We start from the raw sequence: 21,154 nt of genomic DNA, 5'->3' as shown, positions 1-21,154 counted from the left end.
TTCTAACTTTGCGGAATGTTAAATATCGAGTTGTTCTGTCATCATCTAAATGCAAAGTTGGTTTTAGGTAATTTACTAGGAATAACGTTGTCAAAATGATTTCATTTTCGTGGAAAGGAAGGCGGGCTCCAGAAAAATAAAAGCTATTTTGAAAATTGAAGGACGACAAAATCTATTTTGAAAATTGAAGAATTAAAATCCAAATCGGATTATAAATATTCCTAGTCATCCTTAAAAAAAAGACGTGTTATTACATGTCAAATCATATATGGATGACTGAAAACTTAACTCGTATTAACTTTGAAATTTGATATCCGAAATATGTACGAACAAATTTATCAAAAGTCAGGTTATTCTACACCATCATTAATATATTATCAGCCGTCAGATCTTTTAAAGGACATGAACGGTTAAGATGAATAAGCAAGGAATATCCCCAAACATAAAATCGCGCCAAAGAAGTAACGAAACATCGCTTTGTATTGTAACACCCGCTTGGTTGAGGTCGAAGAATTGACAGAGCGAATCGGAACAAGCGCGACCATCTCTCAAACCCTAGACCTACCCTTCCCTACCCCATCACTGTAACATGGAGCTCGGTCCTCTCCCTCATTCGACGTATTGTTCTTCATTCTTCGTCTTCTTCATCAACAGAATCCCAAACCTTAACCCTAATCCGAAGATGTAGAAGACGAAGAATCTGCTGGCGAATTCGTTCATCGTCGAATCTGATGGCCGATTCGTTCGTCGTCGAATCTGCTCGCCGATTCGTTCGTCGTCGAATCTGCTCGCCGATTCGTTCGTCGTCGAATCTGCTCGCCGATTCGTTCGTCGTCTTCGCACCATCGGATGAGCTTCGGCTCCGAAGAGACCTTGATTCGTCTCACATTAGGTTTTGAGCTTCCGCAAGTCTCTTGCTATCTTACGTGCACTCGTCAGGTTGGCCCTACATCTTTCTAACCTCATTACTTGCATTTATTTTAGTGCTCTTTGAATCCACTTTTGAGATCTAGTTGCATTTCATTTTAGCGATCTTTCTATTTTTACTGTGCGTTTGGATTTTTCTTTTTTTATTTCTTGGGATTTGCATTTTGGATGCAAATCATATGCCAATACAATACGTTGAGAGACTTTAAAGATAGTTGTTGCCTGAATTTAAGCAGCACGCCATTTGTAGGTGGTTGTTGAACATCTTCTGTTGGAATTGAAAATTAAGGCGATGTAGGTTTGTCTATTATGAGCTGAATTGCTTTCTATGTATGCCTATCTTTATGGCAACAGCTTAGAAACTGAAATTTCAGGTTGATCCTTTCCCATTTCTGGTTAGGAAGGAACTAAAGCTCAGCGACATTAATTCCTAGGTTATGCATACCAGCAATAAAACTCAGATGCACCAAATTTATTGTGTGCATCAATTAGTCTTGTTACTTTAGTTCCCTCTAGTTCTTAAGCTGGTAGCAATTTGAGTAAATCACACAGAGCATACGTGGAGTTTCTAGTATGGTTGTCACAAAAAAAGGTGAAAATCTTGCCTTTGGGGTTACCTTTTTTCAACTTATGTTAGCCACTATTGATGCTATAGAAACCTTTAGAACCTATGCTGCAGGTTTGTTAAATTGTTATAAAACTTAATTATTTATAGGGTTTGATGACTTTGGGTTTTATTTATTTTTAGAATTTATTGTTTGTTGTTCTTTTTCCTTCCTGATGTTTTGTGTATTTTTCCGTTGTCACATAATTTTGTCGTGCTGCTATACATGTATTATTTGTTATCTGTACTTTCCGTCTGTTACATCTTCACAGCATACAGTAAATTACACACACATGTAGAGATGCACTGACCAAACCATGTAGAAGATTCATGTTTCCAATAACAGTTACTAGGTTGGATATGATTTTAGGGCAAATTAGAGTTCCGTTGATGGAAGTTCATTGCTTGTGTTTCTTTAGATGGAGTTGACAATACGAAGTAAAATGCTATTTCAATGTTTTAACTGGATTATTGCAAATGTAAACTTTCTGTTTTTCTTCTCTTTTCTTTTTCTCCTATGGGAATTGGATAAATATAGGTAGCTAGCTACACAGAATAAAAGGTTTGCGTTTCTCGGATTATGAGTTAGGCAACCTCGAAATAGAAGGGTTGTTTAATCATTTGCATCCAGAAATTTCCATCCTAATAATGGTGTATAGAAGTTCTAATTATATGTTTAATTAGAAACCCTGTGAAAACATAATAAACGTGGATAGTGGATATGCCCTATATGTTTCGTTTTTGTAACTTTAAGGTTTAGGACTGCAGTTTATATTTGCTTCTGGTTTCTTGAATCTCTCTCGCCTTCAGAATTGGATTTTTTTGGCCCATAAATCTACTTACAGGAGACCAAGTTGTCACCAGGCATAAAAAGACGAATAACGAACCATACTAATCAATGTTCTGCAGTGATCGATCACCCCCCAAAAAAATAAAAAATAAAAATAAAAAAGGAAGGAATGGGCCAAGGGGAATTGAAAGTGAGGACACGCGGCCAAGTCCAGGGTCGAGGCAATTAAGCAAACCAGTCCAGTCCACTAACTCTATAAATTCTAAATTATAATACAAAAGGAAACGACATCGTATGAAGAAGAAAACCTTCTTATCTTAAAAGGCGCCTGATCTCGCAAATGATAAAACCTTAACCCTCGGGCCCTCAGAGTCCCAAACGCGAGTGAGAGCAGATCTGAGAAAATGAGAGATGTGAAACACAGAGAAGGTCTGGAAACCCTAACAATGGCATTGTCTCTGTGATCGGAGCCTTCGCTGTAGATCAGAGACATGAGCGTGAAGAAAGAGAGAGACGACGAGGCATGAAGAAAAGCTCCTCCAATGCGATTCTTGTTTTGCGAGATTTAACGCCTCGATGACCGCCATTGATCCACGATCGGATCCGTTCAAGAGCTCACCGTTGAAATCGCGTAGTAATTAACACCAAGACCAGAGATCTGATGGGGCTAGGTATGGGATTTCCAGGACCCGTCAAAGTTGATTTTGAAATTTAGGGTTTACTGAGATCATTGTTTTTTATTTGATAGAGCGACATGCCTGAGGAATTAATTAGTAGGTCGGTCTTTAATTCAATGCATTAATGCGTTCGCTGTTTGTTTCCATTCCAGGTACTCCCTGTCTGCTTGCTCAAGATGCGATAGGGTGCGATGTGGACTGATAGAGGCACTGACAGCGGGCCTTCCATATCTTTAAGGTTTTACTCCTTACTCATTCAAGCATGTGGATGTATGTTTTTCTTTTGTAAAATTTCATTTTTTGTTTTTAAATGGAAACAAAATGAACAAAAATAAGTTTCCAGAGGCAAATAGCATAGTATTGTTGAAAACTTGAACGATATATCTGACAAAAACAAAATTGACACACATTATGGGAGCTCTTTGAAATAGCATATTTTTGTTGAATGATGTATTCTGATATGAGTGAGTGGGGGACGGTATCTCACATATGGAATCAGGAACATTGTGACATTACATCAGTGATACATGGTGGCGTGGTGAATTTAGAAAGTAATCATTTGTAGCAATATCGGATGGTCTAATAACCATGCATAATTAGACTGTTCGGCAACTTGATGTTCTGACCAAAAGAGAACATCGGATGATGGGGTTTCTCTAACTTTCAATGTAACATGAGTTGGAAGACATTAGAACGTGAAAAATCACAAATGGGTTAGTGCATTATTCAAATATTGTCGCACACAATGTTCTAGTCAATGTCAGTAATCTGAGCTTCTGAACTTTTCAAGTTAGGATGAGAATGCAAGGAGTCTCAGAAGTTCTCAGTATTTGCTTTTGCATCTATGCACCCAAGCAATGTTCATAGGTTATTACCATGGAAATAAAATTTGAAGCAGTAAATTTCGTAGAACTAAAATTTATCTGCCCACATTGTCAAATATATACGGAGGATAGATTGGCAGTTATAAATTTAGAAGTCTATTCACTCTCTCTCTGTCTCTGGTGTTCTGTTATATTTCCTAGTTGTAGTTGGTACATATCAATCTTAATTTGATATAATTTCTCATTGAAGTTGTTTATCATTCATATTTTGTTATCTATTGACAATACCTTTGGATTGTGTACAAGCTGGAAGATATAAAACATATATAATTTCTGTTTTAATTGTTTTCCGTGTATTGGCAGGTATTCTTTTTGGTAGTAAAATGGTGTTTAAAATGAAGTTATGAATGTACAAATGTAGTAATAGAGTATTTTAAAATGTTTCTTCAGGATGTTGTGTTCTGGTTTGCGATCTTTAACATTCAGTGGTTATCCCACACCAAACGTTCTTCCTATGAGTTGCAGCATCTTGCATTTTAAACAAAAGAACCTGTTGTTCTATGTATTTTTTGTTATTGACATAACAAACTGTTCTTCCTATCATTCCCACTTGTTGCATTTTAACTTTAATTTTTTTATTCTATGGTTTTTTTATATGCTTTTATATTACTACCTTTCAAGTTTGTCCACATTTTAAAGACATTATCGTTCCTGAAATGCCAGCCTTTTATTTTGTAGGTAATTTTTGAGGATTGATGTTTCTTCTAGAGACATGCAATGAATTTTTTTGTCAGTTAGTTCGTTAGTGCGACTTTCTTATGTTTGTTGTGTCGTACACTTGCACATTCAGTAGTTCTGCTGCGGTTCAACTTATTATTTTGCACACTGACCATCTGGTTTATTTCAGTGTTTATTCCAATTGTTATTATTTCTGATGGTTCTAGTTGTTTAATTTTGTCTCAACTTTTGAGTCTTGATATTATTTTATTAATTGTTTAACTGTTTTTTTTTTCCCCCAGGTTCGCCTCAAATTTCCCTTTTGTTTTTTTGACTAATTTGATCTAATTTCAATCAAAACAAGTCTGTATAATATCAATTCTTTTATTTGAGTGCTGCGGATTGTAGTTTTTACTTGGATATACTTCCGACCCGCAATACTGAATTGGGCGTCGTCAAGTTTAAGATTTATTATAAATGTCCAAATAGGACGAAGGCCCATCAAAGACAAAATTTGCCCAATGAATGATCCATAAAAGATCAAAAAGGCCAACTGGAAAACCCATACAATGTAAGTATGCCCAATGGCGGGCCAATAAACTACAAAATGGGCCCGATGAATGGCCACTAAACGACAAAGTAGTCCCAACGAAGGACCACTGAATGACGAAGTAATCCCAAAGAAGAGTCACTAGAAGACAAAACAGGCCATGTAAGTCACTAAACAACAAAATAGGCCCAATAAAGGCCCACTAAATGCCAAAAATGGCCCGGGGAAGGCACTTAGGCCCAATAAAGGCGGCTAAACGACAAAGATTGGCCTGAATAAAGGATCACTAAAAGACAAAAAAGGCCCAAAGGAGCACTAAACGACAAAATAGGCCCAAGGGAAGGCACAGACAAAACCTAGACCATTTTAAGGGCCACTAAAAGACAAAATAGGCCCAATGAGGTCCACTAAACGACAGAACCTAGACCATTTTAAGGGCCACTAAAAGACAAAATAGGCCCAATGAGGTCCACTAAACGACAAAAACTAGACCATTTTAAGGGCCACTAAAAGACAAAATAGGCCCAGAAAGCAGCACTAAACGACAAAATAGGCCCAAGGGAATGCACACTAAAAGACAGAATAGGCCCAATGAGGTCCACTAAACTAGACCATTTTAGGGCCGCTAAAAGATAAAATAGGCACAGAAAAGGAGCACTAAACAACAAAATAGACCCAATGAGGACCACTAAACGACAAAAGTTGGCCCAATAACATGACACTGGCCCAAAAGTCGGCCCACCCGGCCCACAGGCCCAATAAGGTTAAACAGGCCCAAAGTCGGCCCAATAACGTTAAAGAGGCCCAAAAGTTGCCCCAGTAACATGAAAAATAGGCCCAATAACGTTAAACAGGCCCAAAAGTCGGCCCAATAACATGATACAGGCCCAAAAGTCGGTCCAATAATTTGAAACAGGCCCAAAAGTGGGCCCAATAACGGAAAAAGGCCAGAAAGTCGGCCCAGTAACATGAATACGGCCCAAAAATGTTAACATCCACAAAAGTTGGCCCAATAACATGATACAGCCCAAAATTCGGCCCAATAAGGCCCTAAGTTGGCCCAATTAACGTGAAACAAGCCCCAAATTCATCCCCATAGCGTGACAAAAGCCCAGAAGTTCCGCCCAATAATATAAAAGCAGAACCAGAAGTCGGCCCAATCACTTCAAAACGGGCCTAGTGTTCGGCTCAATCACTTGAAAGCCACGGGGTAGAGGTAAGCCCTATAACTTCAAGGCGGACCCAATTTGCTCATATATGGTGTAGACGTAGGCCCAAGATCCGGAAAATGGCTAAATAGAGAACGAGACTGCCGATGACCCATTAATTATTAGGCCAGGCTAGAATGAGGGGTTTTTGTAAGGGGTTATAATGAGTGGGTCCTTAATAGCTGTTCGATCCAGTGTAAAGTTATTATTGGACTGTTGGATTGAAACCCCTTATTGTAATCACTCAACATAGCCCCTCATTATAAAAGCTCCCTTAATTATTCGAACATCAGCCCATATTGGGTCAAAATACTGGAATTTTAACTTATTAATGTCACGTTCCATACAATCCAATTGGGCCAAATAGTTGTTAAGGGCTAACTTTTTTTGTTTTCTTTTTTCCAGTTTGATTCGATTGTCATGCATCGGATGATTTGATGAAGTGAAAAAGGAACCCAAGGAAAGAAAAAAAAACCAAATAACATCCCCCCGATCATAATCGAACCTACATAATCTTCATCGCAGTCGTTTTTTTCATTCTCATTTTATCCTCTCATCTTCCAACTTCGTAAAAGTTATCATATCATTCACCCAAGTCGCTTTCTTCATCATCATCATTTATCATTTCAAGATCCCAAGCCTTCTCATCAACGAGCTTCGGGTTATCGAAGCATCCCTCCCTGAAGTACCCTTTTGCATTTCAAACTATAAAGCAAAAAAGACAACCACCAAATGAATGCAGATACACAAGCATAGCAGCAAAAGATACAGAAGAAACAGATAAAACAAGTACAACTAAATGTACAATAACTGGAACCGCAGCTCCATTGCATCCAGGGATGGACATCAAGAAGAACTGGAAAACTATCTGAGAAGTTCGCTATATGCTCATTCGTGAGGATGCATCATTTCCAAGCAGTGGCGGAACAAAAAATTTAATTTTTTCGGGCCAAAACATAAATTACATTTGTAAAAATATACTGACTGCAGATCAATAGCTGAAGTGGCATTATTTAAACATAAAAACCAATCAATTGCAGTGCAATTCCTAATCTACCAATCTAAACTGTACTAATGCATGCATCGCATTATAGAAAGAAAAACTAATCAAGTTCACTGTCGCATATTTGTACAATTTATATAACTATTCTTACTGTTTTGAAAATTCGATTGGACTATGAAAAAGTTCTTGAGAGCGCTTCTAATAGAACCCAATAGTATTAAAAACATAAAAAATGTGCAAAGAAATGGACTAGAGCCCAATTTTCAGCAAAGAAAGGCTGGTAGACTGTTAAGTCATCACTTGACATGCATGTATTACAGCATTACCGGGGGCCTTAGCATCAGAAAAAGACTTCCTTTTAATATTTCTAGGCCAGTTGCTTGGTATTAATAATGGTGCCTGAAAAAGATGCATAGGACAGATTCATTGGAGCTGATAAATTTAAGTCCAGCCTAATTTCAAATGCTTGATTGTATGAGGTCTTTAAAATGCACAAATCACAAAGACAAAGAAACCTGACAAAAGTTGAGAGAGGCTACACAGAATCAATTACATTTCACGCAGGTAAAAGCAATTCACTCTTTCAACCTGAAGTATTCCTAAACTCGTGAATCATATTTACTAGATTGATTCTTGAAAAATCAAAAGGCACAACATTCCAGTCCCTCTTTCCTTGAGATGTCAAGCAAGCCTCGGTTCTCTTACTTGAGACTGCTATAATCAAATTAAAACTAACTTATTATAGCCAAATTTCTCATATTCTAAAGAATCAAATAAGACAGATACGTTCAACAATTTTAGCATGGATATTCAATATTCACCTCTCCTACTAAAATCTCTATTCCCAAATATACTACAAGATTATCCCTGAAAAAGAGGGTGGATGGCAATAAAAATATAAGTTATTGAAATTTAGGCCCAGATGTATTGTATTTCATGGCAATGAAATTCTATAAGTTGGTGCTAGCTATGTGACAAAAACCTAAATAACACCAAAGGAAAATTTGTAGGGACAACCACTGCTCTTTACAAACATTCAGGTACAAGTCCAAGAGATCAGCCATAGCAAAATAAGAGGTATCAAATGAAGCAAGGATCACAACACAACAACTAAAAGAAGCTAACTGAAATGAAAGTAAACCAGTTAAACTGAAATAGAAGGCATACACTATGTAACTCTGAAATGAGCAAGCAAGCTTTATTGCATTTTACCAGCAGACAAAGAAGTAATTACGGATGCAAGGCAGTCAAAAATACTCACAGAAAATTGAATATCTGAACAGTCATAGAAGGTATTTCCTACTGAATACTGATGCAAACTCTTTTTTCTTTTTTTTTGTGCATAAAATTAAACCTAAGAATGATTATATTGCTAATATCATATCCAAAAAACCAATGGACGTAACCATTTATTCTTTTTCTGAAAGTAGAACTCATATCAATTGAGATAATCCATCACAGATGATAATTAATCCGCTTCACAAAATGAAACAAGTGGTACATAACTAAATAAAAGGAAGCATAATATTACCTGCAGATGAAGATCGAGAAGGTAAAGATTCGTAAGAAAATTCTCTTGCATAAGCGAAATCTTTTTCCGAAAGCGAGAACCGATTCTCAACGAAGAATTGAGACCCCAATTCTCAACGAAGAATTGAGATCCCGAAACCGAAAATTAACGGTCGGAGAATCGACTTGAATCGAAGCCATTATTGATATCAGCCTCTCTTGGTGATGGGGCTGGAGATCGGGTGTGGTCGGAGCGAAGGTCCGATTGAATCTGAACATCCGAGCGAGCTCCATCGATGAGATTTTAGGGTTAGGGTTAGGAGGAATTGACTCTTGCTTTTCATGAACAACGATACGATCTGAGTGCCTGGTGGCTATTTTGAGCAAATCTGGCTTGACATAAACAAATAAGAAAAAATTATCGTCGTGGTGGTGGCGGGTATTTTAGACTTTTCTCTGGAGGCACAATAAAACGCATGTCGTTTAAAGTCGCGGATTTATCCTCCGCTTCCGTTCTTGCAACACAACTCAACTCATCAATCGAAAACATTAGTGAGATATATTCTCTCTCTCTCTCTCTCTTCTCTCTCTCTGCGATTTTCAATTCAATCAATTACCTGTTTTGAATAAATTGTTGGGCCAATTGATTGAATGGTTTTTTTTCTTTGGCAGAAACAAAGCAAAGATACATACAGAGAGATGGTGGCACTCAAAGACATAGTGCCAGCAGCACAGAACAACATCGACACAAGGTTCATACTTTTGGACAAAGCCTCTATGAACACATCCTCATCACAAGGCCAAAACAAGACATGCCTGGCACTCGTGGCCGACGAGACGGCGGCGGTCCACTTTCAGCTGTGGGGGGAGGAGTGCGATGCATTCGAGCCCGGTGACATCATACACTTGAGCAATGGGATCTTCTCTTACAGCAGGAACAGTCTTCTGCTGAGGGCAGGCAAGAGAGGCAAAATAGAAAAGGTTGGAGAGTTCACCATGGCATATGTGGAGACACCAAACATGAGTGAGATTCGTTGGGTTCCTGACCCCAACAGCTCTCACAAGTACATACAGGAGGCTGTAATTTCTCCACATTCACGTATATTTCCACCCAAATACTAATATCATCATCAAGCTCTTCTTCTTGCAATTTCAATTTTGTCTAAATTATTGGATTTCGAAACGAGTTGTGAATTATTTTATTTTCATTTCTGGATCAAAGGACAGCAATTTGATAGTAATCATGAAACGTATAAACCAGGGCTTGTTCTGAAACACACCTCTTCAAAAGAGAATACAATAAATGCTTTGAAAAGAATCAAATGTAAAGTCATTATTTATGTTACAATACGGTAAAACTAATCAACCCAATTTCCCTTCCCTATAAGTTATCTCTACAGCATAAGACACAAAAAAACCCTTCTACATTTCTTCCGCAAGACTACGTTGTTGTACATATATTACAAACTCAATTACGAGAAACGGTAATTATTCAGTCCCTAACATCTAAGTTTCTAGCATTCTCAGGCTGTGTACACTGACTAGACAAGGCTTCGACTTCTGCAACTCTAACTTCCAAATAAAACAACACGCTGCGTTGAGGAAAACAAATCCACTCAATGTGGAAACTGGGAAAGCATCAGGCCTCAAGCGAAATGTGGATTGTCACATTCACTAATTGTAAAATACAGAAGTCTATCACCTATATATATGCAAGTGAGTTCCGATCAAGATCAGGCTGTGGTCGTCCACGTGTAGGAGTTGGCGGTCTTTGAATGTTTAGCTCCTACAGGACATCAGAAAGATACAAGAGTATGAAAGAGGCAGGTGGCAAATTTTAAGATTAACAATTAAATAATACATATTACGGACTAACAACATTATAGAGAATGGCTTACCTGCATCCATGTGTCCTCTATGACCCGTTCCGGAGATGTCTCCGGTGACTGAAGAGGAGGTGGCAAAGGATGAATTAATTTTGGAACCACAACCAAGCCTCTGCCAACAACCAATATAGCACCAGCATTGTTTGCCGTCCCTACATGAAAAGACCATATGAGATTGCAAACACCAGAACATAGAAAGAAACTGACCAGAAATTTGCTTACCACAATAGTTAGTTGCAGAAAAGAGGGTGATCAATTGTCCCTGGGCAAATCTTTCAAACCCATCCATAACACATTCATGAGCTCTTATAATAAGTTGTAATTTGTTTCTCTTACAAAAATCCGTGACACGATCAGGCTGCGAGTAGTAAGAACATATTGGTAGGGTGGCACAAGTATGCATTTCATAAAATTATGCACATGCAAGCAAGCAGCAACCATATGAAAGAGTGTCGGATGAAACAAGATTACTAAGGTATTCACACACTGTCACTAACAGAAATGGGAAATAAATTCATGTAAAAAGCAATATACATGTCCATCCAAATATGAATAAAAAAAATATAAAAAGGGCCAAAAGTGCATACCCCGAATGTGACAAGACCAGGCCCTCTGGCATTTGGTCTCAAGCCCTCTACACTATCGTTTTCTGTAGGATCAGACCTGTGTACATAGATTTCATAAGACCATAAACATTAACCATCAATAGCAAACAGACAGATGAATTGAGCAAGAGTGTACCACAGCAGATCCATTAAGATTATAGACCCAGCATCCATTGTAATTGGTCTTTCAAGCTTCTCAATCTGTTCTACTGAAGTTATAGATCTTCCAATGCCTCCATGCATACAAATAATTTTCTTTTCAATTAGTGCAGCAAGTGGGAGATAGTTGAAAAGTTGATTGAACCGTGTCCATGCCCATATTCCGTCATTCTCTCCCTGCATGCACATAAGTTACTACAACATTTAATATTCTGAAATTTCAGAGAAAATATATTATCAAGTCTGCATAAGTATCCATACCATTCGCTCAATGCATTCAATACGAAAACCAAAAAGTGCATTGATATCAGCTGCCTCATGGTTTCCACGTATTAAGTGAACATTGTCAGGATACTCAATCTGCAGAATCAAACAGAGCATGCAGTCAAATATAAGAAGTGACAGAATACAACTATAAATGAATTAGATTACTTAAAAGCAGAACTTGCCTTAAGTGCAAGGAGCAAAGTTATGGTCTCCAAGCTGTGCTGTCCTCGATCAACATAATCCCCCAAAAACAAGTAGTCAATATACCTGTAACAACAGAAGGGTAGCATCAGCCCTAAAAAAAATTCCTTACAACAAGTCTCACTTCAACATCTTATAAAGATTTTGAAACGAAGAATTGGAGTAAATTCTTCTTAGAACTTAGACTATTGATGTCTTCAGTGAATATCAGAGTCACAATTCTGGTGCAAAACGAATTCTTCCCACAAGTATAATGGACCGATATGGCATGAGAAAAAGTGCTCAACTTACGTTATGTCTCCCGCAGCAGATGGAAATCCATATTCATCAAATAAGCGCATTAAATCACCAAACTGTCCATGAAGATCGCCAAATACTTTAACAGGGGCTTTCAGCTGAAGAACAGTTGGCTCCTGCATAAAGATCTGCTCAGCGGCATAACAAAGTTCTCCCACTTCATAAGAATCCAAGAAAAACTTCCTATTCACAGGAGCTTTCCAGTTCCGAGGTCTCAGCAATGTAGATATAATCTGCAGAACAAATGACAAAAAACAATGTTGAAGTAAAAAATAAAACATAAAAAGAAAAAGAAAAATTTAATGTTAATTGATGCTTGCCTTCTTATGTAGGCCCTGTGGAGACTTCTGCCTGGTGAACTTTTTGTTAGGATGTGATAAGTCGTTATTCATTGGAATCATTCGTCTACTCTCATTTTCAAATTGATCCAAAGACAACTGTCTTACCATCCCACCCAGGTTACCTACAGCCTCTTTGGCAACGACAACCTACAACAACATAAAATTATAAATATGCCACTTAAAGATGCAAACAAATCCCGAAATTAGGCATTGATACAACAGACATACAGCTCGGTGATGAAGGCGAACATCTGCCTCAGTGTCACTACCATCGGACAATGTTTCTGCAACATGTGAGTTATCATCCGAAACAGAAGTTTCTTCAGCAGGAGTGGCAGATGTTGCCTGCACAGCTTGCCAAACAGCACTAGCTGCCTCAGCTTCGGCTGCAGAAGCCTCCCGTAGTTTCTCCATAGAATTTTTGTCCATGCTGCCAAAGATGATTACATATCGCACAAATTATGAGCATGTGGCTCAGTCAAGTACTTGGGAAAAGAGGGAAACGAGGACACGGAAAAATACCTCAAACCACTGGATGGGGGACTCTCAGGTTCGCCATCCGAAGATGGTGATGTTCCAAAAGTACTTGTGTTTGCGTGAAACGGTCTGGGACTTGTTACAGTTGGCGATCGCTCAGATGTTAAAACAGGCGAACCAATTTCAGATTGAAATGATGAATTTTCTGCAACCAGGAAGTCATCTAGCAGGATGTCTGTACAAGAAGACAAACAAAAATTATATTACCACATGATATAGTATATACAAAACCACATAAGTAGAGGAAGGCTGCACCAGAAGTGCATATTGGAATCTAATATAGACAGGTCCCAGAGGTCATATACAAATATCTCGCTTAATTTAAACGTTTTTTAGTGTAGTAGTATAGCTGCAAAACAAACCCTATGAAAATTTCATTAAAGAAATATTACCGGTATTAACTAATACCAGCTTCTTTTTTCAGGAGACATCCCCTTAAATCCAAGATACCAATGCTAAATCTCTCATGTCAAGAATCTTCTGATAATTAAGGTGGAAAGCTACTAGGTCTATTCTTGCAAATAACACTTTGGATTCCCTCCTAACAACCAAAAATCAGTACATCCATTCTTGCAATTAACACTTGATTCTTGTTTGTTATGCCATTACATTATTCACATTCTCAATTATGTTCTAAAGTCTTTACCTCCCTTAAGACCTCCATAAATATATATACGAAGACCAAGAGATGCAGCAGCGTGGCGACAACGACGCATAAGCTCCAAAGGAGGATCATAGTCATTCTGTCCCTTTCCTGTCCGTGAGGAAGTCACAAGCCCATTTCTGTCTAGCCAAACTCCGGCAGCAGTGTCCAATACTATCAAATAAGGAAAAAGAACATACACAAAAGGTATTAAGAAAACTTACTGAAATTACCATATAAGTCATGGTGATGAAATTGACAACCAAAAGATTACCTGCAATAGCTCCTTCACCTTCTATACCACGTCCTCCCCTAAGAGCACCGCCTGTGACATGTAATCTTGCACCAACAAAAACCTGACAGCAAACAATGTCAATTTGATGCTTAAATAAGGTTCAATGGGTAAAGTTAAGTCAGAAGAGAGGCAGCCAAGTACGTACAAAAATGCAAAATGCATTCATACCAAGAACATTATATGATTTCTTCACTTAAATATATATTCCATAACCTAAGTGGTACACTTAGAAAACACATATCAAATAATCCTGAAACATACAAAGGGTAGTATATTCCTGGTTTATATATTATCACTTACCGCAGCATGTTGATACCTTGGTGAAGGGGACACTCCAGGTGCAAGGGTCCACTCCCACTGACCATTCCTATGCATGAGCAGTCCATAAGCATCTGCTAGTGGCTGTGGGAGCATAGATATGAGCAAATGCATCAGATAAACTAGTAGCCCAGAAGACCTCGAGTATACAACTGACACACACAATACCCAACTATTTCTATCAGTAACTTCATAAATGAAAGCGAATTCATTATTTAAAAAAAACTGAAAATTTAGATCCATGGTTACAAGGAAAATCTACTTAGAGAAATAAAGCCTCTGCAATTCAAAAAGACATCTCCGAAACACATGGAAAGTGCCAGAAGTGGGTTTGATAAAATTGAGAAATGTTTGCTCAAAAATTCTATGTAAACTTCATGATCTTCAATGTCATGCAAGTGAATGATTCCCCCTAACTTTCCAAATCAATCCTAAATCACTTCTTGCTCCATGTTTCACATATGATTTGGAAATTTATCAAATCATCTGGAAAGAAAAGATCCCACATACCGCTCCAGAAATATCTCTTCCACCACAAAGCAAAAACATGCCATCTGAGCGGGCACTGGCTGTTGCATACCTACAAAATAAGGTTGGTTCATGAAGTATTTACAAAGTCCACCAGCATTTTCATAACTTTTCAATTGTCAAAATATGAATATTACTCACATTCTAGCAGAAGGTCTGTCACCTTCTGGGTTCAGCCTTGCCCATGCATAAGGTTTCTGGGCAGTATCCAGAGCCCATGCATCAGAAAGAACTCTTTTTCCTTTAAAATAAAAGTTAACATTAATAAAAGATAAAAGGAACCATCACATGCTTCTAAAAAAAAGCCTTGCATTTGACAACAGTGAAACTCACGGATAACAATTACTTAGGGTTTAGTGAATACACCCACCATCGTTTCCACTGACAGTAACAAGATATCTTTGAGCAACTAAGTCCATTACATGGCCATACCGAGGCCCAGGTCCTTGTCCTTGTACAACCACTCTACAGACAGATAACAAAAAACCAAAATAAATATGATTCGTACCATTCGTACCACCATTTTAAAAAATAATCTATAAAGTCTGAAGTAGGATAAGCTCAATTTAAGGTCACTTATCCTCACCTGTGCCATTTAAACTTATCGTTGGTTAAATCAAGCACGTAGAGATCGTCTGTAGAATGCCCAGCAGGACCTATGCCACCCTAGACATTGAGCAGGAATAACACTCATTAAACCCAGTAAGAAAAGTTAATCCATATACTTTCAAAGCATTAAAAGCCCAGTAAAAGAAAACCTCCGGAATTATAAACCTCTAAATTTCCAATCAGTCCTCAAATGTATTTCTTAATTTACCTGAAAAACAACCATAGTGCCCACCGCAGCTGCCGCGTGAGCTGCCCTGGGAGACGGTGGCTCACCTGCAGGTCTCATTCTGCAAAATTTGAACACCAACCAGCAGAAGAACGATCAGTAAGCTTCCAATTCAATCCAACTAATAATAAAGGTCAGATTTTCATTTTTTTTCCAAAGAAAGAAAAGGAAGATAAAAGAGAGACATAATTCACAAGTAACAAATGGCAAAAACCTAGTCCACTTCCTGGTAAGAACATCATAGGAATGAACCGAATTGGTCACCCCCGCTAACCCTACATTCAGAATTAACAAACGCTCACACAATTAAGCAAAATCGAAAAGGAACAACTTCAATACAAAAATCGAAAAAAGAAGAAGTTGAGAGAGGGAGAGAAATGATACTGATGCCAGGGGCGGAGGAGGCGGCGCCGCCTTCAATGGCGGTGGCACCACCGAATAGTATGAGGCGTGGGCCATGGGTCTTCGTGGCAGCGACGGCGGTGAGGGTGTGGCCGCAGCGTGGACCAGGGCCGTCGTCGTCGGTATCCCAATAGGTCTCGAGAGTACGATAGGTCGGAGCCGGGTACAGCCATGGCTTCGAACCCATCAAACCCAAACCAGATCAAAACCAAACCCGAACCCAGAAGCAGCAGCAGTAACAATCAAGCCTTTGATTGATCTGCTGCTTCGTCCTCCCTGCTTGCTCTTACTTTCGACAAATCGATTCAATTAGAGGGAAAAGAAAAAACAAAAGAAACCCGTTAATGGTGATGATGATGATTAGTGATCGCTGTTGGCTGAAGTTGTGGTGCTGCTGGGGCCCGAGCTTCTGCTCCGGACCCTCTATTTTTTCTATGTTTTAATTTATGTTTTTACTTAATCGTATCAAATCGAAATGAGAATTGAATTGAATAATCGGGGAGGTTGTAAGGGTTTCAGACTTGTGGGTGTTAAATACATTGCCTTTGTTTCTCCTCCACTCTGTGAGATAACACCTATAAAAGCCTACGCGACTGCACAGAGTCAACGGCGTCAGATTTTGTCTTTGTACCACATTGTCCATATTTAATACAAGTACATTGTAACAAGGTTAAAAACGAGCAATTTATACACTAGCATAACTAGATTGTCCTAATGAAGAAAAAACTACTCCACGTCCCATTAAATTATTGATATATTGATATTTTTGGTTGTCAACTGCAAAGATATATTATCCATACATATTTTCATAACATCTCATCTATAATGTCATTTATAATGTGTCGATATCATTGTTGTCAATCAATTGTATCCATATATTTTCGACACAATTTCATCAACATTATACATAAAACAAAACATAAAAACCTACCAGAAATGTTAAGCCAAATTTTGGGTACATTTTGGTCTTCTAGAAAGACAAAAATTGTCTTTTAGATATCCGCCCATACATGTATATATGTATAATGTAACAACATAAAGACTTTACCAAGACTTTTTAACACGCCGGGTTCTTGTTCAACATTCTGCAACATGTAACTCAAAAGCTAACAACACCACAATGGTGAGCTACATAGTTCACAGCGGTCAATGCCCGTCACGACAAAAGACCGGCATGGACCCAAAATTGAAGGAAAGTTGGCTTAAAGAATGTAGATGAGGCCCCACTTTTTGGCATGAGAAGCGCATTTAAGTTACAGGATGCTTGGAAGGAGGAATCACCATCATATCTAGACAGACAAAAATCCTACAAGATTCTGAGCAACTTTCTAGACCAATATCCTCCATCATTAACTATCAATTCAACGAATTTACAAATAATATATATACCAGAGATGAGATGCGAATCCATTTCAGACATTCTGACAATAATTCAAACGAGGGAGAAATAGAATTTGCTTGAATTTTGATCAGGGACATGGATTAGGAAACCTTTCATGAATCTTGTTGATTTCTGTAATTACTTCAGGTGTCAGCTCGACCTTGCATCCATCTAGAACCTCCTGCAGTTGCCATGACTTGGTTGCTCCAAACACAACACTCGCAACAAGGGGGTGGCTCAAAACAAAAGCTGCCACATCACAAATTGAAATGCATAAAACATAAATATCGTCAAATCTATAGTTTTAAGAACAACGTAGTTTATGTCAAATCTATAAAAGATGTATTAGCTCAAGAAATTAAAGGCCGAAATGATGCTGCAATCATTGTTTTCCTGTATGTATGGTTTCAGCAACTAGGTTGAGAAAAAGGGAAGAGGAACAAGCGAACAGGTGACTTTTCATTTTCCAACATTGTCTCCAAACCACAGTCCTAACGTGGACAAGAACATGAAGAAACTATAAAGAATTGGAGGGAGAGGTGTCGAACCTATTGCAAGAGATACTGGGTGAACACTGTACTTCCCTGCAATGTCAATGTATTCCTGTGAATGGAAATAAAAACAGATTAGTAAATCAACATGTGACGGGCAAAATTCGATAAATACAACATGCAGTAAAGAGACCAAATGCTGGAACTAGAGATAATATTCAAAATCATTTTCCTTTTAGAACAATGAGTACTGCAGACATTCATGAACTGCTATGGCACCGATGCAGAAACACAGGCTTGTACATACCCACACACCCAAGCATGCATGCATACACTTAATCAAAAGTAATATATTGCCTTCAAAAAAATATTAATAACCACTGGGCATCATACCAATAAGACATAAACATGACATTGAAACAAAGCCAGTGAAAAGGTATGACTATCATTTTCTCACCCAGAGGGCCAGATTTTCATCAAAGTTTTGAAAAAGGCATTTGTGCTAACTTGAATTCAAAGTTCTAAATAACCTTAGATTCAGAGTAATCTTTCAATTGGCCTATCAAAGTGAACAGAAGAATATCTATACCATGGCTGCTGCTCTTATGATGTGATCAGACAGGTTGTATCTGGATTCCCCTTCCGAATATTTACCTGCAAATAGAAACATGACAGTCCAATTGAAACAAAATCACCACCTAAGAGTGCAGAAAGTTCCTACATATCAAAAGATGACATGAAGAATTTGAAAATTGACCTCTAAAAAGATTCAACCGAGCATCTGCAGGACCCCCATCAGGCAAAAAATACTTCCCAGAGAGTATACCCATTGCAAGGGGGCTGTAGGCTAATAAACTGATCCTAAAACATTCAATAGCCCAACAGAAAATCATTAGTATTACATGAAGTGGCAGCAACTCATTTATAAATAATATAATTAAATTGATCATTTTACCACTCAATAACTGACTCAGAAACTCCCTTGAATAAGGTTTATTCAATGGCTTACCTAGGTTTGAAAGCCATAAAAAATGAAAACCCAAAATGCATGTTAAGATAAGAAGCCCTCCCCAAAAGCGACTCTCATGTTCCAGTTACTAATTTTATATTATTCAAGCTACTAATTAGCAAGAATATTCAATTGAATTTCTTCAAGAACTGCTCAGGACAGGATAGGAAAAGTAACCTAACTTCAACTTCATCAAGAAATTGGCATGCACAAATCAAGCAAGCTTTCCCTATCATTTCATACCGGATGAAATAATTAACTGTTCAGCTATTCACTTTTTCTGAAAACCAGCACTTTGAATACCTCTCATGATGACAGCATTCAGCCAACCCAGAATCAAAAGTTCGACAGAGCAAGCTGTATGAGTTCTATCAAATAGACAATAAGTTGCATTAGTCCAAAAAACAGCAACAATACAGTAAGCATTTGACTGAGAATGCAATGATCAAATAGGCAACCTGCACAGAGACAATCTTTGGATGGCGAGTACCCCTTTCAGCTACCTGAACAAACTTCATCACCCCATACGGTGTTTCGTTACTGAGACCAACATATCTAATCTAAAACAAACATTTCTGTTCAATTCACATGGGAATGTTATACTCTTAAAACATTGCAAAATAAAGGAAAAAGTCACCAAACTAAATGACTTATCAAAGAAAGGGGATGAAAGGCAACAGTATGAAACTAACCTTACCAGAATCAACAGCTCTTCCAAGAGCATCAAGTTGTTCGTCTATAGGAATCGAACAAAACTGTCGGGTTGGATCATACTCAATTTCTCCGAACATGGGAACATAGCTACAAAAACAGTCATTAATCAGTTCAAGTCTTACTAACAGGGATTGTGTAGGCACAAAGTGGAAAAAGCAAGACAAGCCTGGGTGAAGGCAAGCAAATTATGGAGTTGTAAACATATATGGTTGGGGAAAAAATAATGTGAAAGCAATGAAGGATACACCCATTGTCAAATTTGGAGTAATGTGAAAGCAAAATCCCAAAACACTAAAAGGAAGGATCTACGTACAAACCGATCAGGCCAATGAATCTGATAAAGATCAATGTAATCTGTCTGCAATCGCCTTAAGCTGCATTTAAACATTACATAACTCATCACGCAGCACAGCATAACACGAAGCGTTTAAACATAAGCAAAATTACGAACTGTTTGCTTGAGCAAACCTGCCGTCAATGGCCTCGGTGATATTCTTAGCATTCAAACACTTGGGGCCATCTCGTATCCAAGTCATCTGCCCAGACGGTCCCGTAACCTGTAATATCAGAACAAATTTTCACACATCGGAAGTGAAAAGCAAGCTGGCACACCATTATTAGCATGAACTGATACTCTCAGAGCTACTTTACAACCTTGGTGGCCAAAACGACGCTGTTTCGAGGAACTCTGCGCTCTCTAATCCAACGGCCAAGATACTCCTCGCTCCTCCCTTGAGTCTGGGCTCGCTGAACCACTGGATACATTTCTGCAGAGTCAAAGAAATTGATGCCGGCCTGGAAAGCTTGGTCGAGGAGGCCAAACGACTCCGAAAACGTGTTTTGCTCGCCGAAAGTCATCGTCCCTGCGAAGAATGAATTTATATTTGAGGATGAGAGGGAGGGCCAAAGAATCAGACTCAGATTCAGAGGGTATAGAATTGCACAAGCAGATATGGGCAAGAAATAGAGTTGAACCAAAGCACAGCTTTGAAACTGTAAGATTGGGGGCTAGGTTGAAGAGAGGCACCGCCATTGCTTTGCCTGAGAAGCTGTTTGAGTTTGCCAACTGTGAGTGGAACGGGAAGGAGAAAAATCAAAGTATCTGCTATATCGGCGCAAGTTTGGTATTTTCAGGGGTTGGATAAGCTAAAAAGAGAACGGAGTTACTACCCAAGTGTTCGTTATCGCTAATTTTCAACAACAAAAAATGTTCGAAAAATGGGCCTAGGGGCGCCTCGGCGTTGGGTCTTTTATTTTTTATTTTTTTTTCGCCCCCGCCTTTAAAGAAAACCTTGTCTTAGAGGCCTAGACGTCTAGCGATTTTTCGAAGTATAAAATTTCTCATTCCACCACATAATTGATACAAAATATTTGTTTACTAAAAACAGCCGCAAATAAAATTATTTTCACATTAACAACTAATTCGTGCTGATAAT

At 38.3% G+C, this 21,154-nt stretch overlaps 3 protein-coding genes and 2 long non-coding RNA genes across 8 annotated transcripts; 2 read left to right on the top strand and 3 right to left on the bottom strand.

Annotated features, from left to right (window-relative positions):
* Positions 1-985: 985 nt before the first annotated feature.
* On the top strand, positions 986-3,417 carry LOC117638002. Its single transcript, XR_004587252.1, has 2 exons — positions 986-2,992; positions 3,151-3,417. It is a non-coding gene; the product is annotated as an uncharacterized LOC117638002 (long non-coding RNA).
* Positions 3,418-6,596: 3,179 nt separating this feature from the next.
* On the bottom strand, positions 6,597-9,353 carry LOC117612231. Its single transcript, XR_004583320.1, has 2 exons — positions 8,832-9,353; positions 6,597-7,002 (listed from the first exon to the last, which is right to left on the bottom strand). It is a non-coding gene; the product is annotated as an uncharacterized LOC117612231 (long non-coding RNA).
* On the top strand, positions 9,297-9,992 carry LOC117612230 (SOSS complex subunit B homolog). The gene is made up of 2 exons (XM_034340998.1): positions 9,297-9,361; positions 9,482-9,992. Exon 2 carries the CDS (start codon positions 9,509-9,511, stop codon positions 9,929-9,931), a length of 423 nt encoding a protein of 140 aa, XP_034196889.1. The 5' UTR covers positions 9,297-9,361; positions 9,482-9,508; the 3' UTR covers positions 9,932-9,992.
* Positions 9,993-10,073: 81 nt separating this feature from the next.
* On the bottom strand, positions 10,074-16,674 carry LOC117612229 (serine/threonine-protein phosphatase BSL1). Its single transcript, XM_034340997.1, has 21 exons — positions 16,106-16,674; positions 15,936-15,996; positions 15,704-15,782; positions 15,473-15,552; positions 15,257-15,351; positions 15,028-15,127; positions 14,869-14,938; positions 14,341-14,442; positions 14,020-14,101; positions 13,749-13,919; positions 13,088-13,277; positions 12,794-12,995; positions 12,545-12,712; positions 12,219-12,457; positions 11,909-11,993; positions 11,721-11,819; positions 11,437-11,636; positions 11,283-11,358; positions 10,918-11,053; positions 10,708-10,847; positions 10,074-10,595 (listed from the first exon to the last, which is right to left on the bottom strand). The coding sequence occupies exons 1-21, from the start codon at positions 16,308-16,310 to the stop codon at positions 10,512-10,514; spliced, it is 2,664 nt and encodes an 887-aa protein (XP_034196888.1). The 5' UTR covers positions 16,311-16,674; the 3' UTR covers positions 10,074-10,511.
* A 388-nt stretch (positions 16,675-17,062) lies between these two features.
* Positions 17,063-20,994, bottom strand: LOC117637297 (protein tas-like). 4 transcript variants are annotated; one of them, XM_034372151.1, is made up of 11 exons: positions 20,694-20,994; positions 20,373-20,581; positions 20,187-20,254; positions 20,036-20,092; positions 19,697-19,805; positions 19,463-19,564; positions 19,308-19,372; positions 18,753-18,856; positions 18,585-18,649; positions 18,053-18,107; positions 17,063-17,753 (listed from the first exon to the last, which is right to left on the bottom strand). In XM_034372151.1, exons 1-11 carry the CDS (start codon positions 20,749-20,751, stop codon positions 17,593-17,595), a joined length of 1,053 nt encoding a protein of 350 aa, XP_034228042.1. In that variant the 5' UTR covers positions 20,752-20,994; the 3' UTR covers positions 17,063-17,592. The 4 variants fall into 4 exon arrangements, with proteins under 4 accessions (XP_034228042.1, XP_034228043.1, XP_034228041.1 ...); XM_034372152.1 differs by having other exon boundaries at positions 20,187-20,275; positions 20,663-20,992; XM_034372150.1 differs by having other exon boundaries at positions 20,187-20,275; positions 20,694-20,992.
* Positions 20,995-21,154: the final 160 nt, after the last annotated feature.

Source organism: Prunus dulcis, chromosome 8 (assembly GCF_902201215.1).
Source record: "Prunus dulcis chromosome 8, ALMONDv2, whole genome shotgun sequence".
Classification (NCBI taxonomy): domain Eukaryota; kingdom Viridiplantae; phylum Streptophyta; class Magnoliopsida; order Rosales; family Rosaceae; genus Prunus; species Prunus dulcis.
The sequence above is the reverse complement of the archived record's forward strand: the minus strand, read 5'-3'. Positions and strand labels throughout refer to the sequence as shown.

Bases quoted from the DNA above. Each gene is read 5' to 3' on its own strand.
- LOC117612230 (XM_034340998.1), top strand. From the start codon at position 9,509: ATGGTGGCACTCAAAGACATAGTGCCAGCAGCACAGAACAACATCGAC.
- LOC117612229 (XM_034340997.1), bottom strand. From the start codon at position 16,310: ATGGGTTCGAAGCCATGGCTGTACCCGGCTCCGACCTATCGTACTCTC. The intron at 12,713-12,793 runs GTATGTCTGTTG...ATGTTGTTGTAG, and splicing joins TTCGCCTTCATCACCGAGCT to GTTGTCGTTGCCAAAGAGGC. The intron at 10,596-10,707 runs GTAAGCCATTCT...GATGTCCTGTAG, and splicing joins TAGAGGACACATGGATGCAG to GAGCTAAACATTCAAAGACC.
- LOC117637297 (XM_034372150.1), bottom strand. From the start codon at position 20,751: ATGGCGGTGCCTCTCTTCAACCTAGCCCCCAATCTTACAGTTTCAAAG. The intron at 19,373-19,462 runs GTTGCCTATTTG...TCTATTTGATAG, and splicing joins CAAAGATTGTCTCTGTGCAG to AACTCATACAGCTTGCTCTG. The intron at 18,650-18,752 runs GTCAATTTTCAA...TTCTATTTGCAG, and splicing joins TCGGTTGAATCTTTTTAGAG to GTAAATATTCGGAAGGGGAA.